The following is a 22,229-nucleotide window of genomic DNA, read 5'->3' as shown; positions in this document are numbered from 1 at the left end:
TCTTCTAAAAATAGAATATTATATAAGTATTCCAGTACATCAAAGATAGTGTATCATATAAGTGTTTATGTCTTTTTCAATACTTACATTTTTTTCTTAAGATAGTATATTATGTATGTATTTCAGTACATCAATACATACACTTTCTTCTAAAGATAGTATATTATACTGTTTTTGTCCTTGTACGCAAACACTTAGAAAATATACAATCTTTCTCCATGTACTGTAGTACATCAATACTTACACTTTAAGGTTGAATAATACAAATGTTTCTGTCATTGTACTGTAGTACATCAATACTTACACTTTCTCTTTAAGGTATATACTACCTAATGTAAGTATTCTAAGATAGTATATAAGTGTTTTCGTACTTGTACGCAAACACGTATAAAATATACTATCTTTCTCCATGTACTGTAGTACATCAAGACTTATACTTTCTTCTAAAGGTAGTGTATTATATATGTGTTTCAGTCCTTGTACTGTAGTACATCAATACTTACACTTTCTCTTTAAGGTATATACTACCTAATGTAAGTATTCTAAGATAGTATATAAGTGTTTTCGTACTTGTACGCAAACACGTATAAAATATACTATCTTTCTCCATGTACTGTAGTACATCAAGACTTATACTTTCTTCTAAATGTAGTGTATTATATATGTGTTTCTGTCCTTGTACTGTAGTTCAGCAATACTTACACTTTCTCCTTAAGGTAGTATATTATATAAGTATTTCATATATTACATATATTTCAGTCCATTAATACATACACTTTCTTCTAAGTATTTCAGTATATAAATACAGATTTTTTTTTCTCAAGATAGTTTATTATACTTATATAAGTATTTCAGTACATAAATACTTAAAACAAAATCTAAATAGTATATTATACTTATATAAGTGTTTCAGTACATCAATACTTATTTTCTTCTAAAGATACAATACAGAAGTATTTATGTTGTTATACTAAAGATAGTATATTATATAAGTATTTCTCTCCTGGTGTAGTACATCATTACTTAAACTGTCTTCTAAGTATTTCAGTACATGAATACTTACACTTTCTTCTTAAAGATATAATATTATACAAGTATTTCAGTACATCAAATATAGTATATTATATAAGTAATTCTGTCCTTGTCCAATACTTACACGTTCTCCTTAAGGTAGTAAATTATATAAGTATCTCAGTACATCAATACATATACTTTTTATACAATATAAGTGTTTATCTCTTTGTATTACTTAAATGGTCTTCTAATGATAGTATATAAGTGTTTCTGTCCATATACTTACACTGTCTCCTTAAAGTAGTATGTAAGTATTTCAGTACTTCAATACATACACTTTCCTATAAGTATTTCAGTAGATAAATACCTACACTTATTTTCTAAATATAGTATATAAGTATTTTAGTACATCAATTTCATTAGTTTGAGATTATATAAGTATTTCTCTCCTTGTATTGTCGTGCATCTTCTAAGTATTTCAGTACATCAATACATACACTTATATGTAGGTATTTCAGTGTAAGTATTTCTAAAGATAGTATATTATGTGTTTTTGTCCTTGTATGCAAATATTTCTCCATGTACTGTATTACATCAATACTTATACTTTCTTTTAAATAAAGTATATTATACTTAGACTTTGTTCTTAAAGGTAGTATATTATGTAAGTATTTTAGTACATCAATACATACACTTCCTTGTAAAGATAGTATATTATACCGTTTCTGTCCTTGTATGCAAACACTTAGAAAATATACTATCTTTCTCCATGTACTGTAATACTTACACTTTTTTCTTAAGGTAATATATTATATAATTATTTCAGTACATCAACACTTACACTTCTTCTAAAGATAGTAAATGATATAAGTCTTCCTCTCCTTGTATTTTTACATCCTTACTTAAACTGACTTCTGATGATAGTATATAAGTGTGTCTGTCCTTGTACTGTAGTACATCAATATTTACACTTTCTTCTTAAAGGTAGTATATCATATAAGTATGTCACTTAGACTTCTTCTAATGATGTAAGTTTTTCTCTCCTTGTATTTGTACATCAGTACTTAAACTGACTTCTGATTATAGTATATATTTAGTATAGTATAGTATACTTTAGTACATCAATATTTATACGTTTTTTTAAAGGTAAATATAATCCTTGTATTTGTAGTACATTATTACTTAAACTGACTTCTGATGATAGTATGTAAGTGTTTTTGTCATTGTACACCAATAATAACACTTTCTCCTAATCATATAAGTATTTCAGTACATCAATACATACACTTTTTTTCTAGAGATATTATATAAGTGTTTCTGTCCATTAACTTGTACACTTTCTCCTAAAGGTGGTAGTATATTTAGTGTAAAACTTACACTTTCTCCTAAATATAGTATATTATATGTGTTTCTGACCTTCTACTGTAGTACATCAATACTTACACTTTCTCCTTAAAGTAGTGTATTATGTAAGTATTTTAGTACATCAACACATATACTTTCTTCTAAAGTGTTTTTCCGTCTGTTCTTGTAAGGGTATAGTACTTAAACTTTCTCCATAAGGTAGTATATTATGTAAATATTTCAGTACATCTATACATACACTTTTTTCTAGAGATAGTATATTATACTGTTTCTGTCCTTGTACGCAAAAACTTCCTCCATGTACTGTAGTACATCATTACTTAAACTGACTTCTGATGATAGTATATAAGTGTTTCTGTCCTTGTACTGTAGTACATCAATAATTACACTTTTTTCTTAAGGTCGTATGTTATTTAAGTATTTTAGTACATCAACACATATACTTTCTTCTAAAGATAGTAGATTGTACAAGTGGTTATTTCCTTCTATTACTTAAACCGTCTTCAAATGATAGTATATAAGTCTTTCTGTCTGTGTACTGTAGTACATCAATACTTACACTTCTACATATATTATATTATATAAGTCTTTCTGTCCTTGTACTGTAGTAAGTACCTTAAGGTAGTATATTTAAGTATTTCAGTACATCAATACCGGTACATACTTCTAAAGATAGTATATTATACTGTTTCTGTTTCTGTTTGACAGTTAATCAAATCAAACCAATACTTTCTTGTACATCAATACTTACACTTTTTTCTTAAGGTAGTATATTATGTAAGTTTTTCAGTACATCAATACATACACTTTTCTAAAGATAGTATATTGTATAAGTGTTTATGTCCTTGTATTACTTAAACTGTCTTCAAATGATAGTATATAACTGTTTCTGTCCTTGTACTGTAGTACATCAATTCTTACACTTTTTTCTTAAGGTAGAATATTATGTAAGTATTTTCAGTACATCAATGCATACACTTTCTTTTAAAGATAGTATATTATACCGTTTCTGTCCTTGTACGCAAACACCTAGAAAATATACTATCTTTCTCCATGTACTGTAGTAGATCAATACTTACATTTTTTTCTTAAGGTAATATATTATATAATTATTTCATTACATCAATACTTACACTTCCTCCATATTATGTAAATATTTCAATACATACTATCTTCCTCCATGTACTGTAGTACATCAATACTGACACTTTCTCCTAAAGGTAGTATATTGTATAAGTATTTCTGTCCCTGCCCAATACTTACACGTTCTCCTTAAGGTAGTAAATTATTTAAGTATTTCAGTACATCAATACATATACTTTCTATACAATATACTAATTGTATAAGTGTTTCTCTCTTTGTATTACTTAAACTGTCTTCTAAGGATAGTATATAAGTGTTTCTGTCCTTATACTTACACTGTCTCCTTAAAGTAGTATGTAAGTATACACTTTCTTCTAAGTATTTCAGTAGATAAATACCTACACTTATTTTCTAAAGATAGTATATTATATAAGTATTTCAGTACATCAATTTCATCTGTTTCTTCTAAAGATACAATATATAAGTATTTATGTTGTTTTACTGTAGAACATCAATACATAAACTTCTAAAAAATAATATAAGATTATATAAGTATTTGTCTCCTTGTATTGTCGTATGTACATACATACATTGTTTTTGTTCTTTTATGCAAACACGATATACTATCTTTCTCCATGTAGTACTGTAGTATGTCAATACTTACACTTTTTTCTTTAGGTAATATATTATATAATTATTTCAGTACATCAACACTTACACTTCTTCTAAAGATAGTAAATGATATAAGTCTTCCTCTCCTTGTATTTGTACATCCTTACTTAAACTATCTGTGTTTGTACTGTAGTACATAAATATTTACACTTTATTCTTAAAGGTAGTACATCATACAAGTATGTCAGTACATCAATACTTACACTTCTTCTAAAGATAGTAAATGATGTAAGTTTTTCTCTGCTTGTATTTGTATTTGTACATCAGTACTTAAACTGACTTCTGATTATAGTATATATATATATATATATATATATATATATATATATATATATATATATATATATATATATATATATATATATATATGTTTATGTTTATGTCCTTGTACTTTAGTACATCAATATTTACACTTTCTTCTTAAAGGTAAATATAGTAATATAGTAAATATAGTCCTTGTATTATTACTTAAACTGACTTCTGATACATATACTTTCTTCTAGAAATAGTATATTATACTGTTTCTGTCCTTGTATACAAACACTTGGAAAATATACCATCTTCCTCCATGTACTGTAGTACATCAATAGTTACACTTTCTTCTAAAGGTAGTATAATACAACAGTTTTTGTCCTTGTACTGTAGTAGATCAATACTTACACTTTTTTCTTAAGGTAGTATATTATGTAAGTATTTCAGTACATCAATACATACACTTTCTTTTAAATAGAGTTTATTGTACAAGTGTTTTTTTACTTGTATTACTTAAACTGACTTCTAATGATAGTATATAAGTGTTTCTGTCCTTGTACTGTAGTACATCAATACATACACTTTCTCCATAAGGTAGTATATTATGTAAGTATTTCAGTACATCAAACATACACTTTCTTTTAAAGATAGTATATTGTATAAGGGTTTCTCTCCTTCTATTACTTAAACTGTCTTCTAATGATAGTATACAAACACTTATTTACAAGTGTAAATATTGATGTAGTACAGTACAAGCAGTACACTTTCTTCTTAAATGTAGTACATTATATAAGTATTTCAGTACATGTATGTGTCTAAAGATAGTAAATGATATAAGTCCTTACATGAATACTTACACTTTCTTAAAAAAAATAGAGTATTATATAAGTATGTATGTACATACAAGTAATTTAGTAAATGTAGTAAATTATAGGTCTTTCTCTCCTTGTATTTGTAGTACATCATACTGACTTCTGATGATAGTATAAAAGTGTTTATGTCCTTGTACTGCAGTACATCAATAATTACACTTTCTCCTAAAGGTAGTATACTATATAAGTGTTTCTGTCCTTGTACACCAATACTAACACTTTCTTTTAAAGATAGTAACAAATTATCTTTAGAATAAAGACTTTGTTCTAAAGATAGTTTATTATAGTAGTGTTTCTGTCTTACACCTTTTTTCTAAAAATAGTATACAAGTGTTTCTGTCCATCAATATGTACACTTTCTCCTAAAGGTAGTAGTATATTAAGTGTTTCTGTCCTTGTACTGTTCTTCTAAAGATGGTATATTATACAAGTATTTCTGTCCTAAACACTGATACTGTTTTATAGAAAGTACTGGAATGAGTTGTTGTGTACAAGATGTATTTACAGTATATTTGTAAACTCCACCATGTCACACATGTATAAGTTTGTCCATTGTCATTCAAAGGGCTTCCAAGGAAAAGGTGGATCCAAAGGAGACATTGTGAGTATCACTTTTGTAGGTGAATGATTGGAGCCCTCAATATTTCATGAAAGACTAACAAAAAAATCTGTTTTCTGCTTGAAGGGAGACCCTGGTGTGGAGGGGCTGGCTGGTGAGAAAGGTGAAAAGGTAAGAACAGTCATCTGGGATTTTCTAAAGTTGAGCTATTAGTATTTAAATTTTGAAAGCAAAGACAAATAATATATTATTTGACTGAGACCCATGACCTTTAACAATCCTCAAGGATGGACTTAAGGTTTTAAAAACCAAACATATCAAAATGGCCTCTGCATTCGTTTACTTCTCAGCGCGCGGTCCTTTGTGGTAAAGTTTTGGACATCCCTGGTTTAGTTTTAACGAAAAGCTGAGCAGATTATTTATTTATAGTACTATTTTTTTAAAGTGAGTCTTTGTGTTTCAGTATTGTTTGAACCCTTATTCTTGTATTTTTTTGTACAAACTATTGTTGGACAAACTTTTTCATAGTTGAACTCTACATGTAGAAACACGACAGTTTCTTGGTGCTGTGCTTACTATACATAGGAAAACCAACTTAAATCATTCCAATCAGTAACTGATGATTGTTTGGTTGTGACAGGGTATGTCTGGAGAACCTGGGCCTAAAGGACAGGTGAGTTGTGTATGATGATGTGTCAGGTAAATATAGACTTCATGCCTACATTTGTGTGTTTGCAGCACGGAGTGAGGGGAGACCTCGGACATAACGGTCCAACTGGAGACTCTGGAAAGCCAGGTGATCAAGGACACCCTGGACTGCCTGGTCCTCGGGGGTTGAACGGCATGAGAGGAGTGCCTGGCATGCCGGGTATTGAGGGTCCACCGGTGAGTCCACTTCATGTCTGAGAACTGTAACGGTTGTCACTTTTAAACCAAGTTGTTTTTCTCTTCAGGGACGTGATACATCTGACCAGCATATCATTGATGTGGTGTTACGAATGTTGCAAGGTGAGCTTTCACACTCCAATTTCCCACGGAAAATAATCAATTGCTTGTTGTTGTAAACATCAACTTTATTTAAAGTATCAGTTCCATCAGTCCAAAGTATATATGACAATTAAAATTAAAACCATACATGTTTTTGCCACCTAGGAAGTACTGAAATTAGTTATTGTGTCTAAGACGTATGAACAGTATGTTTTGGTTTCTAAGTTATGTCTTTGTTACGACAGAGAGGCTGGCAGCAGTAGCAGTGAGCGCTAAAAGGGCTGTGCTTGGTGGAGCTGGTGTCATGGGACCCCCCGGCCCTCCTGGACCTCCGGGATCAACAGGGCCACAAGGACCTCATGGCTTGCCAGGTTCTCGAGGAATTCCTGGCATGATAGGAGCTCACGGACAGATCGGAAACACAGGTCTTAAAGGTAGGAACCTGTTAAGTGTCATCTACAGTAATGTGTGTGCATGTCTGTACGTGTGTATGTACATACATACATGTATATACATACAAAACCCTAACCCTATGATCAAAGTGTAGTGTGCTATGATCAAATTGTAGAGTGCTATATTTATGATACTAGTGTGCTATACTATGATCTAAGTTTATTGTGCTATACTATGATCAAAGTGTAGTGTTTAAAGTGCGCTATACTATGATCAAAGTGTAGTGTGCTAGACTATGAACTAAGTTTATTGTGCTATACTATGATCAAAGTGTGCTATACTGTGTTTAAAGTGTGCTATACTATGTTCAAAGTGTAGTATCAAATGTAATGTGCTATACTATGATCAAAGTGTAGTGTGCTATGATCAAATTGTAGAGTGCTATACTATGATTATAGTGCGCTTAACTATGATACTAGTGTGCTAAAACTATGATCAAAGTGTAGTGTGCTGTACTCTGTTCAATGTGCTATACTATGATAAAAGTGTGCTATACTATGACCAAAGTATATTGTACTGTTCACAGTATACTATGATCAAAGTGTAGTGTGCTATATATACTATGATCAAATTGTAGTGTGTTATACTATGATCAAAGTGTAATGTGCTATACTATGATCAAAGTATACTGTGTTATACTATGATCAAAGTATATTGTGCTATCCATCCATCCATTTTCTATACTATGATCAAATTGTAGAGTGCTATACTATGATTATAGTGCGCTATACTATGATACTAGTGTGCTATACTATGCTCAACGTGTAGTATCAAATGTAATGTGCTATACTGTGATCATACTACACTTTGATCATAGTATAGCACAGTATACTAGTCAGCATTGTCGCTGGCGTCCCACTGAATGTGAATTCTCCCTGCCCACTGGGTGTGAGTTTTCCTTGCCCTTTTGTGGGTTCTTCCGAGGATGTTGTAGTCGTAATGATTTGTGCAGTCCTTTGAGACATTTGTGATTTGGGGCTATATAAATAAACATTGATTGATTGATTGATTGATATACTTTGGTCATAGTATAGCACACTTTGATCATAGTAGCACATTACACTTTGATCATAGTAAGGCACAATATACTTTGGTCATAGTATAGCACACTTTGATCATAGTAGCACATTACACTTTGATCATAGTAAGGCACACTACACTTTGATCATAGTATAGCACACTACACTTTGATCATAGTACAGCACATTACCCTTCGAACAGAGTACAGCACAATATACTTTAGTCATAGTAGCACACTACACTTTGATCATAGTAAGGCACACTATACTTTGATCATAGTATAGCAAACTACACTTTGATCATAATAGCACACTACACTTTGATCATAGTAAGGCACACTATACTTTGATCATAGTATAGCAAACTACACTTTGATCATAGTATAGCACACTGTACTTTGATCATAGTATAGCACATTACACTTTGATCATAGTAAGGCAAACTACACTTTGATCATAGTATAACACATTATACTTTGATCATAGTATAGCACATTACACTTTGATCATAGTATAGCACAGCATAATTTGATCTTAGTATAGCACAATATACTTTGATCATAGTATAGCACATTACATTTGATACTACACTTTGATCATAGTATAGCACATTACACTTTGATCATAGTAAGGCACACTATACTTTGATCATAGTATAGCACACTACACTTTGAAAAGAGTACAGCACACTACACTTTGATCATAGTATAGCACATTACATTTGATACTACACTTTGATCATAGTATAGCACATTACACTTTGATCATAGTAAGGCACACTATACTTTGATCATAGTATAGCAAACTACACTTTGATCATAATAGCACACTACACTTTGATCATAGTATAGCACAGTATACTTTGATCATAGTACAGCACATTACACTTCGAACAGAGTACAGCACACTACACTTTGATCATAGTATAGCACATTACATTTGATACTACACTTTGATCATAGTATAGCACACTACACTTTGAAAAGAGTACAGCACACTACACTTTGATCATAGTATAGCACATTACATTTGATACTACACTTTGATCATAGTATAGCACATTACATTTGATACTACACTTTGATCATAGTATAGCACATTACATTTGATACTACACTTTGATCATAGTATAGCACACTACACTTTGATCATAGTATAGCACAGTATAATTTGATCTTAGTATAGCACAATATACTTTGATCATAGTACAGCACATTACACTTCGAACAGAGTACAGCACACTACACTTTGATCATAGTATAGCACATTACATTTGATACTACACTTTGATCATAGTATAGCACATTACACTTTGAACATAGTAAGGCACACTATACTTTGATCATAGTATAGCACATTACATTTGATACTACACTTTGATCATAGTATAGCACATTACATTTGATACTACACTTTGATCATAGTATAGCACATTACATTTGATACTACACTTTGATCATAGTATAGCACACTACACTTTGAAAAGAGTACAGCACACTCCACTTTGATCATAGTATAGCACATTACACTTTGATCATAGTAAGGCACACTACACTTTGATCATAGTATAGCAAACTACACTTTGATCATAATAGCACACTCCACTTTGATCATAGTATAGCACATTACACTTTGATCATAGTAAGGCACACTATACTTTGATCATAGTATAGCAAACTACACTTTGATCATAATAGCACACTACACTTTGATCATAGTATAGCACATTACACTTTGATCATAGTATAGCACAGTATACTTTGATCATAGTACAGCACATTACACTTCGAACAGAGTACAGCACACTACACTTTGATCATAGTATAGCACATTACATTTGATACTACACTTTGATCATAGTATAGCACACTACACTTTGAAAAGAGTACAGCACACTACACTTTGATCATAGTATAGCACATTACATTTGATACTACACTTTGATCATAGTATAGCACATTACATTTGATACTACACTTTGATCATAGTATAGCACATTACATTTGATACTACACTTTGATCATAGTATAGCACACTACACTTTGAAAAGAGTACAGCACACTCCACTTTGATCATAGTATAGCACATTACACTTTGATCATAGTAAGGCACACTACACTTTGATCATAGTATAGCAAACTACACTTTGATCATAATAGCACACTACACTTTGATCATAGTATAGCACATTACACTTTGATCATAGTAAGGCAAACTACACTTTGATCATAGTATAGCACACTGTACTTTGATCATAGTATAGCACATTACACTTTGATCATAGTATAGCACATTACACTTTGATGATAGTATAGCACAGTATAATTTGATCTTAGTATAGCACAATATACTTTGATCATAGTACAGCACATTACACTTCGAACAGAGTACAGCACATTACACTTTGATCATAGTAAGGCACACTATACTTTGATCATAGTATAGCAAACTACACTTTGATCATAGTATAGCACATTACACTTTGATCATAGTAAGGCAAACTACACTTTGATCATAGTATAACACATTATACTTTGATCATAGTATAGCACATTACACTTTGATCATAGTATAGCACAGTATAATTTGATCTTAGTATAGCACACTATACTTTGATCATAGTATAGCACACTACACTTTGAAAAGAGTACAGCACACTACACTTTGATCATAGTATAGCACATTACACTTTGATCATAGTAAGGCACACTACACTTTGATCATAGTATAGCAAACTACACTTTGATCATAATAGCACACTACACTTTGATCATAGTATAGCACATTACACTTTGATCATAGTAAGGCAAACTACACTTTGATCATAGTATAGCACACTGTACTTTGATCATAGTATAGCACATTACACTTTGATCATAGTATAGCACATTACACTTTGATGATAATATAGCACAGTATAATTTGATCTTAGTATAGCACAATATACTTTGATCATAGTACAGCACATTACACTTCGAACAGAGTACAGCACATTACACTTTGATCATAGTAAGGCACACTATACTTTGATCATAGTATAGCAAACTACACTTTGATCATAGTATAGCACATTACACTTTGATCATAGTAAGGCAAACTACACTTTGATCATAGTATAACACATTATACTTTGATCATAGTATAGCACATTACACTTTGATCATAGTATAGCACAGTATAATTTGATCTTAGTATAGCACACTATACTTTGATCATAGTATAGCACACTACACTTTGAAAAGAGTACAGCACACTACACTTTGATCATAGTATAGCACATTACACTTTGATCATAGTAAGGCACACTACACTTTGATCATAGTATAGCACATTACACTTTGATCATAGTAAGGCACACTATACTTTGATCATAGTATAGCAAACTACACTTTGATCATAATAGCACACTACACTTTGATCATAGTATAGCACATTACACTTTGATCTTAGTATAGCACACTACACTTTGATCATAGTATAGCACATTACATTTGATACTACACTTTGATCATAGTAAGGCACATTATACTTTGATCATAGTATAGCACATTACATTTGATACTACACTTTGATCATAGTATAGCACATTACATTTGATACTACACTTTGATCATAGTATAGCACATTACACTTTGATACTACACTTTGATCATAGTATAGCACATTACACTTTGATCATAGTAAGGCACACTACACTTTGATCATAGTATAGCAAACTACACTTTGATCATAATAGCACACTACACTTTGATCATAGTATAGCACATTACACTTTGATCATAGTAAGGCAAACTACACTTTGATCATAGTATAGCACATTACACTTTGATCATAGTATAGCACATTACACTTTGATCATAGTATAGCACAGTATAATTTGATCTTAGTATAGCACAATATACTTTGATCATAGTACAGCACATTACACTTTGATCATAGTAAGGCAAACTTCACTTTGATCATAGTATAACACATTATACTTTGATCATAGTATAGCACATTACACTTTGATCATAGTACAGCACATTACACTTCGAACAGAGTACAGCACACTACACTTTGATCATAGTATAGCACATTACATTTGATCATAGTAAGGCACACTATACTTTGATCATAGTATAGCACACTACACTTTGAAAAGAGTACAGCACATTACACTTTGAACATAGTATAGCACATTACACTTTGATCATAGTAAGGCACACTATACTTTGATCATAGTATAGCACACTACACTTTGAAAAGAGTACAGCACACTACACTTTGATCATAGTATAGCACATTACATTTGATACTACACTTTGATCATAGTATAGCACATTACACTTTGATCATAGTAAGGCACACTATACTTTGATCATAATATAGCACACTACACTTTGATCATAGTATAGCACATTACACTTTGATCATAGTAAGGCAAACTAAACTTTGATCATAGTATAGCACATTACACTTTGATCATAGTAGAGCACATTATACTTTGGTCATAGTATAGCACACTACACTTTGAAAAGAGTACAGCACACTACACTTTGATCATAGTATAGCACATTACACTTTGATCATAGTAAGGCACACTACACTTTGATCATAGTATAGCACAGTACACTTTGATCATAGTATACTGTGAACAGTACAATATACTTTGGTCATAGTATAGCACACTTTTATCATAGTATCACATTGAACAGAGTACAGCACACTACACTTTGATCATAGTTTTAGCACACTAGTATCATAGTATAGCACACTATAATCATAGTAAGGCAAACTACACTTTGATCATAGTATAGCACACTGTACTTTGATCATAGTATAGCACACTACACTTTGATCATAGTATAGCACATTACACTTTGATCATAGTAAGGCACACTATACTTTGATCATAATAGCACACTACACTTTGATCATTGTATAGCACACTACACTTTGATCATAGTATAGCAAACTACACTTTGATCATAATAGCACACTACACTTTGATCATAGTAAGGTAAACTACACTTTGATCATAGTATAGCACATTACATTTGATACTACACTTTGATCATAGTATAGCACATTACACTTTGATCATAGTATAGCACATTACACTTTGATCATAGTAAGGCACACTACACTTTGATCATAGTATAGCAAACTACACTTTGATCATAATAGCACACTACACTTTGATCATAGTAAGGTAAACTACACTTTGATCATAGTATAGCACATTACATTTGATACTACACTTTGATCATAGTATAGCACATTACACTTTGATCATAGTATAGCACAGTATAATTTGATCTTAGTATAGCACAATATACTTTGATCATAGTACAGCACATTACACTTCGAACAGAGTACAGCACACTACACTTTGATCATAGTATAGCACATTACATTTGATACTACACTTTGATCATAGTATAGCACATTACACTTTGAACATAGTATAGCACATTACACTTTGATCATAGTAAGGCACACTATACTTTGATCATAGTATAGCACACTACACTTTGAAAAGAGTACAGCACACTACACTTTGATCATAGTAAGGCACACTATACTTTGATCATAATATAGCAAACTACACTTTGATCATAATAGCACACTACACTTTGATCATAGTATAGCACATTACACTTTGATCATAGTAAGGCAAACTAAACTTTGATCATAGTATACTGTGAACAGTACAATATACTTTGGTCATAGTATAGCACACTTTTATCATAGTATAGCACATTGAACAGAGTACAGCACACTACACTTTGATCATAGTTTTAGCACACTAGTATCATAGTATAGCACACTATAATCATAGTATAGCACATTACACTTTGATCATAGTACAGCACAATATACTTTGATCATAGTACAGCACATTACACTTTGAACAGAGTACAGCACAATATACTTTAGTCATAGTATAGCACACTTTGATCATAGTAAGGCACACTATACTTTGAAAAGAGTACAGCACACTACACTTTGATCATAGTATAGCACATTACACTTTGATCATAGTATAGCACACTACACTTTGATCATAGTATACTGTGAACAGTACAATATACTTTGGTCATAGTATAGCACACTTTGATCATAGTTTTAGCACACTAGTATCATAGTATAGCACACTATAATCATAGTATAGCACATTACACTTTGATCATAGTAAGGCAAACTACACTTTGATCATAGCACACTGTACTTTGATCATAGTATAGCACACTACACTTTGATCATAGTAGCACATTACACTTTGATCATAGTAAGGCACACTACACTTTGATCATAGTATAGCACACTACACTTTGATCATAGTACAGCACATTACCCTTCGAACAGAGTACAGCACAATATACTTTAGTCATAGTAGCACACTACACTTTGATCATAGTAAGGCACACTATACTTTGATCATAGTATAGCAAACTACACTTTGATCATAGTAAGGCACACTATACTTTGATCATAGTATAGCAAACTACACTTTGATCATAATAGCACACTACACTTTGATCATAGTAAGGCACACTATACTTTGATCATAGTATAGCACATTACACTTTGATCATAGTAAGGCAAACTACACTTTGATCATAGTATAACACATTAAACTTTGATCATAGTATAGCACAGCATAATTTGATCTTAGTATAGCACAATATACTTTGATCATAGTACAGCACATTACACATCGAACATAGTACAGCACACTACACTTTGATCATAGGTATAGCACATTACATTTGATACTACACTTTGATCATAGTATAGCACATTACACTTTGATCATAGTAAGGCACACTATACTTTGATCATAGTATAGCACACTACACTTTGAAAAGAGTACAGCACACTACACTTTGATCATAGTATAGCACATTACATTTGATACTACACTTTCATCATAGTATAGCACATTACACTTTGATCATAGTAAGGCACACTATACTTTGATCATAGTATAGCAAACTACACTTTGATCATAATAGCACACTACACTTTGATCATAGTATAGCACATTACACTTTGATCATAGTATAGCACAGTATAATTTGATCTTAGTATAGCACAATATACTTTGATCATAGTACAGCACATTACACTTCGAACAGAGTACAGCACACTACACTTTGATCATAGTATAGCACATTACATTTGATACTACACTTTCATCATAGTATAGCACATTACACTTTGAACATAGTAAGGCACACTATACTTTGATCATAGTATAGCACATTACATTTGATACTACACTTTGATCATAGTATAGCACATTACATTTGATACTACACTTTGATCATAGTATAGCACATTACATTTGATACTACACTTTGAAAAGAGTACAGCACACTCCACTTTGATCATAGTATAGCACATTACACTTTGATCATAGTAAGGCACACTACACTTTGATCATAGTATAGCAAACTACACTTTGATCATAATAGCACACTACACTTTGATCATAGTATAGCACATTACACTTTGATCATAGTAAGGCAAACTACACTTTGATCATAGTATAGCACACTGTACTTTGATCATAGTATAGCACATTACACTTTGATCATAGTATAGCACATTACATTTGATACTACACTTTGATCAATCATAGTAAGGCACACTATACTTTGATCATAGTATAGCACACTACACTTTGAAAAGAGTACAGCACACTACACTTTGATCATAGTATAGCACATTACATTTGATACTACACTTTGATCATAGTATAGCACATTACACTTTGATCATAGTAAGGCACACTATACTTTGATCATAGTATAGCAAACTACACTTTGATCATAATAGCACACTACACTTTGATCATAGTATAGCACACTACACTTTGATCATAGTATAGCACATTACATTTGATACTACACTTTGATCATAGTAAGGCACACTATACTTTGATCATAGTATAGCAAACTACACTTTGATCATAATAGCACACTACACTTTGATCATAGTATAGCACATTACATTTGATACTACACTTTGATCATAGTATAGCACATTACACTTTGATCATAGTATAGCACATTACACTTTGATCATAGTAAGGCACACTACACTTTGATCATAGTATAGCAAACTACACTTTGATCATAATAGCACACTACACTTTGATCATAGTATAGCACATTACACTTTGATCATAGTAAGGCAAACTACACTTTGATCATAGTATAGCACATTACACTTTGATCATAGTATAGCACATTACACTTCGAACAGAGTACAGCACAATATAGTCATAGTATAGCACACTTTGATCATAGTATAGCACACTACACTTTGAAAAGAGTACAGCACACTACACTTTGATCATAGTATAGCACATTACACTTTGATCATAGTATAGCACATTATACTTTGATCATAGTATACTGTGAACAGTACAATATACTTTGGTCATAGTATAGCACATTACACTTTGATCATAGTAAGGCAAACTACACTTTGATCATAGTATAGCACATTACATTTGATACTACACTTTGATCATAGTATAGCACATTACACTTTGAACATAGTATAGCACATTACACTTTGATCATAGTATAGCACACTACACTTTGAAAAGAGTACAGCACACTACACTTTGATCATAGTATAGCACATTACATTTGATACTACACTTTGATCATAGTATAGCACATTACACTTTGATCATAGTAAGGCACACTATACTTTGATCATAATATAGCAAACTACACTTTGATCATAATAGCACACTACACTTTGATCATAGTATAGCACATTACACTTTGATCATAGTAAGGCAAATTACACTTTGATCATAGTATAGCACATTACACTTTGATCATAGTATAGCACATTATACTTTGATCATAGTATAGCACACTACACTTTGATCATAGTATACTGTGAACAGTACAATATACTTTGGTCATAGTATAGCACACTTTTATCATAGTATAGCACATTGAACAGCGTACAGCACACTACACTTTGATCATAGTTTTAGCACACTAGTATCATAGTATAGCACACTATAATCATAGTATAGCACATTACACTTTGATCATAGTACAGCACAATATACTTTGATCATAGTACAGCACATTACACTTTGAACAGAGTACAGCACAATATACTTTAGTCATAGTATAGCACACTACACTTTGATCATAGTATAGCACATTACACTTTGATCATAGTATAGCACACTACACTTTGATCATAGTATAGCACACTACACTTTGATCATAGTATAGCACACTACACTTTGATCATAGTATACTGTGAACAGTACAATATACTTTGGTCATAGTATAGCACATTGAACAGAGTACAGCACACTACACTTTGATCATAGTTTTAGCACACTAGTATCATAGTATAGCACACTACACTTTGAAAAGAGTACATACAGCACACTACACTTTGATCATAGTAAGGCACACTATACTTTGATCATAGTATAGCAAACTACACTTTGATCATAGTATAGCACACTATAATCATAGTATAGCACACTACACTTTGAAAAGAGTACATACAGCACACTACACTTTGATCATAGTAAGGCACACTATACTTTGATCATAGTATAGCAAACTACACTTTGATCATAGTATAGCACACTGTACTTTGATCATAGTATAGCACATTACACTTTGATCATAGTATAGCACAATATACTTTGATCATAGTACAGCACATTACACTTCGAACAGAGTACAGCACAATATACTTTAGTCAGAGTATAGCACACTTTGATCATAGTAAGGCACACTATACTTTGATCATAATATAGCAAACTACACTTTGATCATAATAGCACACTACACTTTGATCATAGTATAGCACATTACACTTTGATCATAGTAAGGCAAACTAAACTTTGATCATAGTATAGCACATTACACTTTGATCATAGTATAGCACATTATACTTTGATCATAGTATAGCACACTACACTTTGATCATAGTATAGCACACTACACTTTGATCATAGTATACTGTGAACAGTACAATATACTTTGGTCATAGTATAGCACACTTTTATCATAGTATAGCACATTGAACAGCGTACAGCACACTACACTTTGATCATAGTTTTAGCACACTAGTATCATAGTATAGCACACTATAATCATAGTATAGCACATTACACTTTGATCATAGTACAGCACAATATACTTTGATCATAGTACAGCACATTACACTTTGAACAGAGTACAGCACATTACACTTTGATCATAGTATAGCACACTACACTTTGATCATAGTATAGCACACTACACTTTGATCATAGTATACTGTGAACAGTACAATATACTTTGGTCATAGTATAGCACACTAGTATCATAGTATAGCACACTATAATCATAGTATAGCACACTACACTTTGAAAAGAGTACATACAGCACACTACACTTTGATCATAGTAAGGCACACTATACTTTGATCATAGTATAGCAAACTACACTTTGATCATAGTATAGCACAATATACTTTGATCATAGTACAGCACATTACACTTCGAACAGAGTACAGCACAATATACTTTAGTCAGAGTATAGCACACTTTGATCATAGTATAGCACATTACACTTTGATTCTACACTTTGATCATAGTATATATAGCACACTGTACTTTGATCATAGTGGAGCACAATATACTTTGATCATAGTATAGCACATTACACTTTGATCATAGTATAGCACAGTATACTTTGATCATAGTACAGCACATTACACTTCGAACAGAGTACAGCACAATATACTTTAGTCATAGTATAGCACATTACATTTGATTCTACACTTTGATCATAGTATATATAGCACACTGTACTTTGATCATAGTGGAGCACAATATACTTTGATCATAGTATAGCACATTACACTTTGATCATAGTATACTGTGAACAGTACAATATACTTTGGTCATAGTATAGCACATTACATTTGATTCTACACTTTGATCATAGTATATATAGCACACTGTACTTTGATCATAGTGGAGCACAATATACTTTGATCATAGTATAGCACATTACACTTTGATCATAGTATATAGCACAGTATACTTTGATCATAGTACAGCACATTACACTTCGAACAGAGTACAGCACAATATACTTTAGTCATAGTATAGCACATTACACTTTGATCATAGTATAGCACACTACACTTTGAAAAGAGTACAGCACACTCCACTTTGATCATAGTAAGGCACACTATACTTTGATCATAGTATAGCAAACTACACTTTGATCATAATAGCACACTACACTTTGATCATAGTATAGCACATTACACTTTGATCATAGTAAGGCAAACTACACTTTGATCATAGTTTAGCACACTGTACTTTGATCATAGTATAGCACATTACACTTTGATCATAGTATAGCACAATATACTTTGATCATAGTACAGCACATTACACTTCGAACAGAGTACAGCACAATATACTTTAGTCAGAGTATAGCACACTTTGATCATAGTATAGCACATTACACTTTGATCATAGTATAGCACATTATACTTTGATCATAGTATAGCACATTACACTTTGATCATAGTATAGCACAGTATAATTTGATCTTAGTATAGCACAATATACTTTGATCATAGTATAGCACACTTTGATCATAGTATAGCACACTACACTTTGAAAAGAGTACATACAGCACACTACACTTTGATCATAGTATAGCACATTACATTTGATACTACACTTTGATCATAGTATAGCACATTACACTTTGATCATAGTAAGGCACACTATACTTTGAGCATAGTATAGCAAACTACACTTTGATTATAATAGCACATTACACTTTGATCATAGTATAGCACACTACACTTTGATCATAGTATACTGTGAACAGTACAATATACTTTGGTCATAGTATAGCACACTACACTTTGAAAAGAGTACAGCACACTCCACTTTGATCATAGTAAGGCACACTATACTTTGATCATAGTATAGCAAACTACACTTTGATCATAATAGCACACTACACTTTGATCATAGTATAGCACATTACACTTTGATCATAGTAAGGCAAACTACACTTTGATCATAGTTTAGCACACTGTACTTTGATCATAGTACAGCACATTACACTTCGAACAGAGTACAGCACACTACACTTTGATCATAGTATAGCACATTACATTTGATACTACACTTTGATCATAGTAAGGCACACTATACTTTGATCATAGTATAGCAAACTACACTTTGATCATAATAGCACACTACACTTTGATCATAGTATAGCACATTACATTTGATACTACACTTTGATCATAGTATAGCACATTACACTTTGATCATAGTATAGCACATTACATTTGATACTACACTTTGATCATATTATAGCACAATATACTTTGATCATAGGCACACTATACTTTGATCATAGTATATAGCAAACTACACTTTGATCAAAGTATAGCACACTATACTTTGATCATAGTATAGCACATTACACTTTGATCATAGTATACCACAGTATAATTTGATCTTAGTATAGCACATTACATTTGTTACTACACTTTGATCATAGTATAGCACATTACACTTTGATCATAGTATAGCACACTATACTTTGATCATAGTATAGCAAACTACACTTTGATCATAATAGCACACTACACTTTGATCATAGTAAGGCACACTATACTTTGATCATAGTATAACACACTACACTTTGATCAAAGTATAGCACAATATACTTTGATCATAGGCACACTATACTTTGATCATAGTATAGCAAACTACACTTTGATCAAAGTATAGCACACTATACTTTGATCATAGTATAGCACATTATACTTTGATCATAATATAGCACAGTATAATTTGATATTACACTTTGATCATAGTATATATAGGACACTGTACTTTGATCATAGTATAGCACACTTTGATCATAGTATATAGCACACTACACTTTGAGCATAGTATAGCACACTTTGATCATAGTATAGCAATGTATATGTATGTACATACTTGTATATACATAGTATGTATGTAGATACATACAAAATAACAAATAATGAATGTGACCACCAACCTGTAAGTTGCTTGAAGGATCTGTTGTCTTTCTTGTTGTGGTCAGGAAAGAGAGGAGCCAAGGGTGAGAGAGGAGATCCAGGTAAACCTCATCAAGGACCACCAGGACCTCATGGAATCCAAGGTGAGCACTGGTGAAAAGAACATTTCAGTAGGACTGCAATGTAGTGTAAGATAATGATGTCATGTAACTTACCACCACTGTCCTCACATCCTCAGGTCCTCCAGGCGTTGACGGCGTGGCTCGAGGCGGCCGACCAGGCGAGCGAGGACCCCAGGGAGCGGCCGGCGGGCCAGGTCATCCTGGTAAAGCAGGTCCACAAGGACTCCCGGGTTTCTGCGAGGCCGCCATGTGTTTGGCAGCATCTGCGTACACTTCACCAAGACTGCAGGAAGCAGGGACCATCAAAGGACCCAACTTTTAAAAGTGGTGTCAGCAACACAGTTGAGATGGAAGGACACCACTCTTCTCACTTGAGGACTTCGTAGCCACACATCCATCTGGAGAGATGAAATACTTTGTTGGAAATGGACTTCATGCAACAACATCAAATGTCTTTCAAGACTTGGACCAATAAAGAACACACCTGTCCTGCTTGATCTCCTTTCTCTTGTTGCTCAGCAACCGCATATCCCATCTCCCACAATGCAGTGCTGTAAATCTTCGTAAATGTGTGTTGATTATTATGTAGTGAAAAGGCAATGAACACAAACAAAGTGTGAATGATTCCAAAGTTCCTACAGAGATGTTTTCTTATTTCCCCTCCCTTACTTTGATCCTAGTATAGCACACTACACTATGATCATAGTATAGCACAATATACTTTGATCATAGTATATGTATATATATGTGCTGCTTTGTTAGCCGTCCT

The 22,229-nt window shown here is 32.2% G+C and overlaps 1 protein-coding gene across 1 annotated transcript in view; it reads left to right on the top strand.

Annotated features, from left to right (window-relative positions):
- col9a2 (procollagen, type IX, alpha 2) overlaps positions 1-21,957 on the top strand; it is a 317,373-nt gene extending 295,416 nt beyond the window's left edge. The window contains exons 29-36 of the mRNA XM_061882494.1: positions 5,824-5,859; positions 5,944-5,988; positions 6,458-6,490; positions 6,556-6,702; positions 6,771-6,825; positions 7,050-7,238; positions 21,404-21,481; positions 21,577-21,957. Coding sequence (XP_061738478.1) covers positions 5,824-5,859; positions 5,944-5,988; positions 6,458-6,490; positions 6,556-6,702; positions 6,771-6,825; positions 7,050-7,238; positions 21,404-21,481; positions 21,577-21,782 — 789 coding nt within the window. The 3' untranslated portion in view covers positions 21,783-21,957. The remainder of the gene's footprint in view (positions 1-5,823; positions 5,860-5,943; positions 5,989-6,457; positions 6,491-6,555; positions 6,703-6,770; positions 6,826-7,049; positions 7,239-21,403; positions 21,482-21,576) is intronic.
- Positions 21,958-22,229: the final 272 nt, after the last annotated feature.

This window comes from Nerophis ophidion, linkage group LG21, assembly GCF_033978795.1.
Source record: "Nerophis ophidion isolate RoL-2023_Sa linkage group LG21, RoL_Noph_v1.0, whole genome shotgun sequence".
NCBI classification, from domain to species: Eukaryota; Metazoa; Chordata; class Actinopteri; order Syngnathiformes; family Syngnathidae; genus Nerophis; species Nerophis ophidion.
Note: the sequence above shows the minus strand (reverse complement) of the source record. Positions and strands in the feature narration are given on the sequence as shown.